The following is a 9,048-nucleotide window of genomic DNA, read 5'->3' as shown; positions in this document are numbered from 1 at the left end:
ATTTATTTATTATTTATGTTGATATTGTTCTGTACAATTGGACTTTTATGTTCCTGTAATTCTGCTTATACTGTGTTATACTGTTTTGTAATTGAAGATTGTAATAACATATGTAGTTTTTTTTTAAGCTAGCGAGCTAGCTGCTATCGGCAGCCATTGGCCAAGTTGTTGACAGCTCGCCGGTCCTCCTTCCCCACCTGCTGGTGTTATCCCGTCATAACACCCCACCACCCAAATCACGACTCTCTGTATTTGGCTTCCGTTACAACGGATTCGACTCTTTTGCTGGTGGTTTTTCACTGAAATATTTATGGTGTACATATTTTATTGCCGTGATATTGGAACTTCTTCCTCAAGCTAATTTTCAAAAAATGACCATTCTCTTTGTAACTTTTCCAGAATATTGACAACTTATTCTCCTCAAATGGCTGTGTGCTGTGCCGGCCTTTAGGACTCAGATATGAAGACTTTGACGTCCAACTCTGACGTCATAATAGAAGTCGCCATTCCCTCGCAGCCACTCATTGCCTTGTGGAGTCAATCACGTGTCCATGGATTCCGTAGCCCCGCCCCCAATGGCAACATTTACCCCTCCTCAAGCCTCCTCAAGGTTGTTCTACCACAGGGGTGGGCATTGCTGTAACAAAATGGATGGGGGGCCAGACTATATATTCTACACTAACAGTCCACCTGGAAGTATTGTATCTGTAAAAGTGTTAGCTAGCTGCTAACGTGCTCGGGTCCCTATGTTCATTAGCACTTTGATAAAACAGCTACCAAACCATCCTAAGGTTGGCTCAGGCCATGATGCCAGCTTGGATGGTAAGTTTAAATGAAATACTTTGGAAAGGACGGGCAGGCCGGATGTGGCCCCCGGGCCGTAGTTTGCCCACCCCTGTTCTAGCATGACACGGTGATGAGAATATCTATACATACTGTATAATGATATATACCTATTGTATACATACCAGCCATCTTCGTACTCACACAACATGACTAACACGTCACAGGAGGACGGCCATCTTGGGATGGAGGGACAACTAGAGATGGAGATGTTGGGCTGTGTGCCTGCTTGGTGGATGGACCCAAATCCAAACCACAACCCCCTAAGGGAGACCCCAGCATGGTCCTTTCCAATCCAGACTGCACCCAGACCGGCTCGGGGCTGGCTGACACACCTCAAGAGTCACCAGCCAGTCAGAACCTGAAGTGGACTTGTGCTTTACTTCAGATCTGAAGACCCTGGCCAGGAACTCATGTAACCTTTCATAATAAAACACAGTCAGGCTTTTAGTTTGAAATGCTCCCATCTCGGACGCAATGGGAGAATGATGTCAGTGTTTGTTGGTTTATTGGCAGCAGTGAAACATGGCGGCAAACAACACATAAAAGTCCCATGTTGTGATTGGACGATTCCTCATGAGAGCCCAGCGAGTCACCCGGAGAGTGCTTGTGGTGCACGTGGTAACCATGACAACACAAGCCGCTTCCTACTAGCATTGGTTAGCGTGCGTGGCGGAGCCTGCAAAGCACACAGAGTTTGTTTATCTTCAGCCGTGATGTCGCATCCTCTTAGAAGAGCGACGCCTTCTTCTTTAGTTCGTTCCGTCTCCATAGCGACAGGCGCTCAAATTCACCGGCGCTCATCCCAAACACCTGCTGGAACTCGCGTGGGTCCAGATGTCTCTGGGGACACAAACGACAAACGGGCTCAACGTGCGCCACGCACACGCACGTCGTCATGGTTGTCCCGCCTCACCTCCAGACGTGTGCGGTCCACTCCGGGGGGAAGCTTGCAGCGCCCCCTGTGGGTGACCATCAGCGCCTCGTAGGGGTACACCTGCAAGGAAACGCGTGCACGTGAAAGTGGACGCAACAACGCGTCACAGCGCGTCTCACCTTCTGCTCCAAGATGCTCGGCAACGAGTTTCCTCTGTCCATGCGCTCCATTTGGGCCTCGCCATTCTGTGCACGCACACATGCACGCACGCACGCACACACACACACACACACACACACAGCATGAGGCAAGGAAGCAAAGTCAACTCCGCCTCTTGGCTGCAGGCTCCGCCTCACGTGGGCGCTACGTGCACACGCTTACCTGAGCGGCTGCGGAGACACAAGCAAGACAAAGACAAGCATCAGTCAAGCTGATTGGTGGCATCAGAAAGGAAGTTGCGAGGGGAGGTTCCCACCTGCACGTGCCGCGTCCATGGAAAAGTCGGCCGACTGCATCTGAAAGCGCAACGTACTCGTCACAACGTTGTTCTGAGCAAACAGGAAGTTGCGACAAGAAACAGGAAGTACTCACTCTGGTGAGCCCGGAGCCAGAACGAGACGGAGACTTGGACCCGCTTGCCGCCAGACCTGCAGACAAGAAACGGACGCGACGTGAGTCGGATCCCGCGGCAGTGACAGTGAGTGCAGGTGAGGGCGCTGGCGAGTCTCACTGGTGTGCATGTGACCTCTGTCGGGCAGCGACTGCGTCTTCCTCCGAAAGCCCGCAGCTTTCTCCTTCTCTTCCTTCAGGATCAGACGTCCCAGGTTGGACTTGATCTGGACCAAACAGACTTTTTCATTTTCTTTTTCATGTCTTCTGCTAAGCTTCACCCCCTTCTCATCTCTACGTACGGCATGGACATGCTCTCGTACTATATACCATACTGTACCGATAATATACTACACCATCCTACACTAATAATATACTACACCATCCTGTACCGATAATATACTACACCATCCTACACTAATAATATACTACACCATCCTGTACCGATAATATACTACACCATCCTACACTAATAATATACTACACCATACTGTACCGATAATATACTACACCATCCTACACCAATAATATACTACACCATACTGTACCGGTAATATACTACACCATCCTACACCAATAATATACTACACCATCCTACACCAATAATATACTACACAATAATATACTACACCATACTGTACCGATAATATACTCCACTATCCTACACCAATAATATACTACACCATACTGTACCGATAATATACTACACCATCCTACACCAATAGTATACTACACCATACTGTACCGATAATATACTACACCATACTGTACAGATAATATACTACACCATCCTACACCAATAGTATACTACACCATACTGTACCGATAATATACTACACCATCCTACACCAAAATTATACTACACCATACTGGACCAATAATATACTACATCATACTGTACTGATAATATACTACACCATCCTACACCGATAATATACTACACCATACTGTACCAATAATATACTACATAATACTGTACCGATGATATACTACACCATCCTACACCGATAATATACTACACCATACTGTACCAATAATATACTACACTATACTGTACCGATAATATACTACACCATACTGTACCAATAATATACTACATAATACTGTACCGATGATATACTACACCATCCTACACCGATAATATACTACACCATACTGTACCAATAATATACTACACTATACTGTACCGATAATATACTACACCATACTGTACCAATAATATACCACACCATCCTACACCAATAATATACTAATAATATTATACTACTAGACTACCCTGGTACTAGACTACATATGGTAGTACTATAGTATACGTAGTATAGGCTAGTATTGACATAGAGATACAGTATAACCTTTTCCAGTTCCTGTTCCTGCAGCGTCTTGGCTTCATCCGTCAAGTCCTCAAAGTCGTCATCTTCTTCCTCCATCTTATTCTTCCGCCACTCGATCTCTGCCAGAACACAACAGGAAGTCAGTCCACCTGCTTCCTGCTTGCCGTACGTGTGAGCGGCGCGTGTGTCACCCATGGCGGCCAGCGAGGGCGGGCAGGGCCAGAAGTCCGTCTCGATCTTGGACGGCTGGTTGGGGTCTGGAGGCTGAGCTGCCGGGAACTTTGCCGACTGGATGACCCCGCGACCTTCAGGGTGTCTGAAACCTTCTGCAGGGGAGAAGGGGGTGGAGCTACCATGACAATGACAAGGTGAGGCGTGCACGTGAAGAAGAGCTGACCTTGTTTGTAAATGGGAGGCTTCCTGTAGATGTTTGCTCCGTTATCTGCACCAAGTCAAAGGTTAGTGTGTGTGTGTGGGTGTGCGTGTGTGCACGTGCGTGTGCACGGACCTGGTCGGTGGAAGTGCTGCAGGCTGGCGCTGATTTTGCGTCCGGCCTGCAGTTGCAGCATGGAGCCTCCGGGGGAGCCACTGTCACTTTCTGCTCGCCGTCCTTTCACCTGAAACAGGAAGTAGGAAGGGTTTGAGTGCACGTGGGTGTCCACGGTGCTGTGGCGGTGCTCACCTCAGGAGACATGGCGGGGGAGGCGGCGGGCGGAGACAGAGATCGCTGTAAACACAAAACAAATCTGTCAGGTTGTTGTTGGACCACGCCCACACGTGCACACCTCTCTGCGTGGAGGGTCCAGCGGTGAGAAGCTGAGGTGCGGTTGGTAGGTCATCAGGTCGGGTCGCTCCACCTGCAGGATCGCTTTATCTCGGGGCAGCGCAGCCAGGTCCCGGTACGGCACCACCTGCTCGTCCACACGTGCCTGCACACGCACACGTGCTAGCATTGACGTCTGTGTTGCTAACCAATTCCCATCGAGGTTTTTGCTTCGCAATTAGCAGCAGCTGCTGAACAAGCTAGCCGGTTTACCGTGATGGCGGTGGCGGGGGAGCCCGGCATGCTGGGGCCTTGTGAGGACGCCAAGTTGACGGGAGTGACCCGACCCTCCACCTGCAACGTGACGCGCAGCGTGTCCTGAGATCCACGCAAAGAACACTAATGCTAGGTGGGCGTGTCTCTTTACCTTATTCATGACAGGAGATCAACTTTGGTCCCGGTTTCTGCAAACACACACACACAGGTCATGTGACATGATCCACCAGAGTAGTGAGAGGGCGAGGTTAAGGAAGAGCTCTACATCTGTAACCATGGTGATAAGGGATAAGGGCGTCGGCCTGGCTGGCTGCGATGATAAACAGGGAGGGAATGGAGACTGGTGTCAGTGGTATCAGTTGTATCAGTGGTAGTAGCAGGCCAATCCCACTGAGCTTGGCTGCCACTTCCTGTCCGCTAGAGGCGCCACTGAGTCACCACAGAAGAAAATAAACACCACACTTTTGGGAGCCACCAAGCTAAACTAAGCTAAGCTAGCCTACAGCACGGGTGCAGTTACAGCTTAGAAGCACTAGTTGGCGACAGTCATCAATGTCCCGAAGTCAGACATTAGCTCCTCCCCCTAGTGTTTTTAAACATTGGACTTTGATGTACAAACAGGAAGACTTTAGCCTGCTATAGCCACAAATGGCGAGGATGAGGATGGGGATGTTGATGAGGATGATGGATCACGAACTGCAGGACGGATGCAGCGTGTGCGCGCGCACACACGCGCGCGCAACGGATGACCACTAAACGTTCGACGCCGATGAAGCATCATCTTTATCATCATCACCGCAGCCCATGAAAGCAATGAAAATAATATTAAAAAAAAAAACAACGATTGGGTTCTTACCTTCCAGGGGCGCCGAGTCAGCGTCGATGCTCGTGCACGCCAGGAGGAGAACGACGGGCAGGTGTCACGTGACAACCTCCTCCGGAGGAAAGGAGGAGAAAGATGCTGTGACGTCATGCTTTTAGTTTGTCTTCTTTCAGTCCAAATGGTGCAACATTCCTGTCAGCTTGATGGACAAGACTAACTAACAATGAAAACAAGGTTCCAAATGAATGCGTGCAGAAATGACACCTGTTTCATGAACATGAATATATATGAATATATATTCATAAATATACATAATATACTAGACTAACTTGAAGACGACAAGTACAGGTATAATGTTATGTCTTGGTGAAGATCGTTACCGTAACCTTGTGACTAGGAAGCACAAGCAGTTCAAGCAGGAAATGTGCTACGAGCCGGTCCATCTTCGCAGAATAGACGATCTCTGGTCAACAAAGATGGCGTCGAGCAATGGCTTCGCCTCGCTGGTAAGAAAACAAGCTTCAAACGTTGCCTTTTTATCGTCACGCTCGCCGCCTCCCCAGTTGTCATCTTGTCTACATTGCGTAGTATGTGAGAAACAAAAGGAATTAAAAAATCAGAAGGTATGCGGCGGCTAATGCTAAGCTAACAGGAGGTAAACACGTGTTGCAGGTAAACAAGCGGAGAGACGATCAGCGCTTGTTTGCAGCGGTGATGGAGTTTGACGTTTTCTAGACGTGACGAGTTTGTGTTGACGCAGCAAACTTGTGTTTTGGCTTCTCAGGGACCTGACGGAGCCTCGGCTGCTGCGCATGCGCTGTCTCTTCCTGCGGAGGCTTACGGGAATGACGTGAGTGCTCATTTTGGCCACCAACCTGTCATCAATGTCAGCCTCTGACTGGAGTCCTCACCTGGTCTTTCAGGAGCGTCTGGAGGTGATGTGGGCCATGAAGGCCTACAGCCACGCTGAGGTCTACTTCAACGTGAGTTTCACCCACGGGGTACTTGGGACGTCACACAGCGGTGAAGTGACCGTTTCGTCTTCTTCAGCTCATTTCTTCCGTGGATCCGAAGTTCCTGAAGCTGACAAAGCTTGACGATGACATCTACTCATCCTTCAAAGAAGCCTTCAAGGATCTCCAGGTGAAGCTGCTGAAGCCTGATGACCTCAAGTCGGCCGAGGCCAAAGAGGTGAGTGTCTCAGGGCCAATTTGCGATCTGCGCAAATTGTGGTAAAGCAGCAGAAGCGTCTGTGTCCAGAGGTGGCGACCTTTCTGTAACCGATACGAAGACCTGGTGGAGGACTTCAACTACGGGACGTTGCTGCGCTTGGACTGTGAGAAGGACTACACGGAGGAGAACACCATCTTTGGTGGGTTGCCATGACTCAAATGGCGTCATCGCCGTCTGTAATCTCAATCTTCTTCCTGTGTTCAGCCACCAGGATCCAGTTTTTTGCCATCGAAATCACCCGAAACCGGGAAGGCTTCAACGATGTGGTGTTCTCGTCCAGGTCGTCCGAGAGTTAGCCGGGAAGCTCAGCGCCCAACACAAGCTGAACGCTTCCATGGTTTGCGCATGTGGAGTCTGAAGGACAATATAAGAACAATAAGAATAAATCTGGATTTGCTACACAATGCTGACCTGAGGGAATGTTGACACGCGTCGTAGGTGGGCTCTGGAATACTTGCATCATTACACTTCAGTAAGTATAGCGGCTACACTTGACTCAAGACAGTCTAGTACGCCGATCCCTGCTTTTGGTAGAGTACTGTAGCATTGTTGGAGCCCTCTAGACATGATGTAACACCCCTATAGTCACCTTTACAGTCAGACTACCCAATAAAGTGGGCGTACTAAAACATAGAAACCTGCTTACTGGCTTCTAAATATGCATCTGAACATTGTTAGAGCCCTCTAGACATGATAACACCCCTATAGTCACTGTTACATTCAGACTACCCAATAAAGTAGGTGTACTAAAACATAGAAACCTGCTTACCACCTTCTAAATATGCATCTGAACATTGTTAGAGCCCTCTAGACATGATATAACACCCCTATAATCACCGTTACATTCAGACTACCCAATATAGTAGACATAATCAGAGAAGATGGGACATATTAAGCCGAGAAACCTTGTTTAACACCTTTTAAATTGCCTTTTTAAACTTTAGAGCTGTCTAGACATGAAATAACACCCCTATAGTCACTGCTACATTCCTATTACCCAATATAGTCGACATAATAAGAGAAAATGGGACATATTAAGCAGAGAAACCTTGTTTAACACCTTTTAAATAGACTTTTTTAAATCCTGGCTGTTTGGCCTGTGTGTTAATCACTATCAACCGTGCAGTTTGGTGGCATCAATGAAACATTACGGACACCTAGTGGCCAGTGTAGAACACTAACAGAATGGTGCATATTATCACAATGTGTCTTTCAATGCGTTTGCAGAATCTAATATTTCACTTAATTGAGGTGTGCTTGAAAATACTAAATTTAGGCCAAAAAGACGTACATTTTTGCTTATACATGTATATTTTTGGACAAACAGGCCACATTCAACCACAGGATAATTGTGATTTACGAATATACTGTACTTCTGGAAAAACTAGGAACTAGCTAGGAACTAACCTCTCGTTTTAATGGTGATTTGCAGCCGCTGGATTTAGTCCCTCCCCTTCCCAAATGTAACTCAGCTGTCACTGAGAGACATGTTCGCAGTGCATGATGGGAACAGTAGTGTGGGTGGCATACAAACTATTGCTTTCAACCACCTGAAGGCGTCTCCTCAGATTTTGGGTCCCGTAGGTCACGGACGTCATAGCCACGTGCACACTCCGTATGTTTGTGTGTTATTTTGGAGGTTAAGTGATTTGTTCCAGTTGTGTGCATGGAGACATAAAATAGCTGAAAATCAAACAATGGAAAGCAGCGATAGCTCATTTAGCGTCCGACATGAAAAATAAAGCTTGTAAAATGTCGCTTTGCCTTCTTAACCAGCGTGGATGAATACATTGTTGTATTTGTCCTCCATCGTTTCGCTGCAGTACTTGAGTTCCATGACCATTTTAGCCGGATTTTACGCATTTAATCCGGGCTACCAGAAAGGCTAGCTAGCGAGCTTCACCTCCAAGCCCTGCGTGGAGCATTGCCGGACAGCAGGACATTCTTCCAGGTGGCTGGAATGTCACATTGTCCACTTCCTACAATATTTGAACTTGCAACTGTGCTTCCAGTTGCTCACCGGAACTCGGTCAACCGTTCACTCGGCCGGTAAGCAAGCGCCCTAAAACGTCTCGGGGTTTCCGCAACTCTTTCCTTGTTGTGACGGACTGTCTTGGTAATGGGGTTTTTCCAAATATATCTGAACCATTCCTATCTAGCTTTGCAGCACATCTGCCCTGATTCGACCTGCAACCGGATGTGACGTCATGTGAACCCCAATAGATACCGATTTAAGCAGCAAATGCGTAACGTCTGGTAAATATTTAAAACTAGTGTAATTCATATAGCACAA

The 9,048-nt window shown here is 47.7% G+C and overlaps 2 protein-coding genes across 2 annotated transcripts; one reads left to right on the top strand and one right to left on the bottom strand.

The window, feature by feature from the left end:
* Nucleotides 1-1,336: 1,336 nt before the first annotated feature.
* On the bottom strand, nt 1,337-7,118 carry dmtn (dematin actin binding protein). Its single transcript, XM_058056128.1, has 15 exons — nt 5,556-7,118; nt 4,851-4,887; nt 4,697-4,777; nt 4,446-4,589; nt 4,343-4,387; nt 4,169-4,277; nt 4,058-4,102; nt 3,852-3,986; nt 3,682-3,779; nt 2,451-2,556; nt 2,312-2,367; nt 2,196-2,235; nt 1,900-1,965; nt 1,760-1,840; nt 1,337-1,686 (listed from the first exon to the last, which is right to left on the bottom strand). Exons 2-15 carry the CDS (start codon nt 4,857-4,859, stop codon nt 1,634-1,636), a joined length of 1,068 nt encoding a protein of 355 aa, XP_057912111.1. The 5' UTR covers nt 4,860-4,887; nt 5,556-7,118; the 3' UTR covers nt 1,337-1,633.
* On the top strand, nt 5,336-7,159 carry pbdc1 (polysaccharide biosynthesis domain containing 1). The gene is made up of 6 exons (XM_058056129.1): nt 5,336-6,028; nt 6,307-6,372; nt 6,446-6,505; nt 6,573-6,713; nt 6,783-6,894; nt 6,960-7,159. Exons 1-6 carry the CDS (start codon nt 5,876-5,878, stop codon nt 7,049-7,051), a joined length of 624 nt encoding a protein of 207 aa, XP_057912112.1. The 5' UTR covers nt 5,336-5,875; the 3' UTR covers nt 7,052-7,159.
* Nucleotides 7,160-9,048: the final 1,889 nt, after the last annotated feature.

The sequence above is a fragment of the Doryrhamphus excisus genome, chromosome 19 (assembly GCF_030265055.1).
Source record: "Doryrhamphus excisus isolate RoL2022-K1 chromosome 19, RoL_Dexc_1.0, whole genome shotgun sequence".
Classification (NCBI taxonomy): Eukaryota; Metazoa; Chordata; class Actinopteri; order Syngnathiformes; family Syngnathidae; genus Doryrhamphus; species Doryrhamphus excisus.
The sequence above is the reverse complement of the archived record's forward strand: the minus strand, read 5'-3'. Positions and strand labels throughout refer to the sequence as shown.

Excerpts from the sequence above, each read along its gene's own strand:
- dmtn (XM_058056128.1), bottom strand. Across the intron at positions 4,103-4,168 it reads GCAGCACTTCCACCGACCAG|ATAACGGAGCAAACATCTAC; the intron begins GTCCGTGCACAC and ends GACTTGGTGCAG. Across the intron at positions 3,987-4,057 it reads GCCTCCCATTTACAAACAAG|AAGGTTTCAGACACCCTGAA; the intron begins GTCAGCTCTTCT and ends TCTCCCCTGCAG.
- pbdc1 (XM_058056129.1), top strand. The coding sequence starts at position 5,876 with ATGTTATGTCTTGGTGAAGATCGTTACCGTAACCTTGTGACTAGGAAG. Across the intron at positions 6,029-6,306 it reads GCAATGGCTTCGCCTCGCTG|GGACCTGACGGAGCCTCGGC; the intron begins GTAAGAAAACAA and ends TTGGCTTCTCAG. Across the intron at positions 6,506-6,572 it reads ACGCTGAGGTCTACTTCAAC|CTCATTTCTTCCGTGGATCC; the intron begins GTGAGTTTCACC and ends CGTCTTCTTCAG.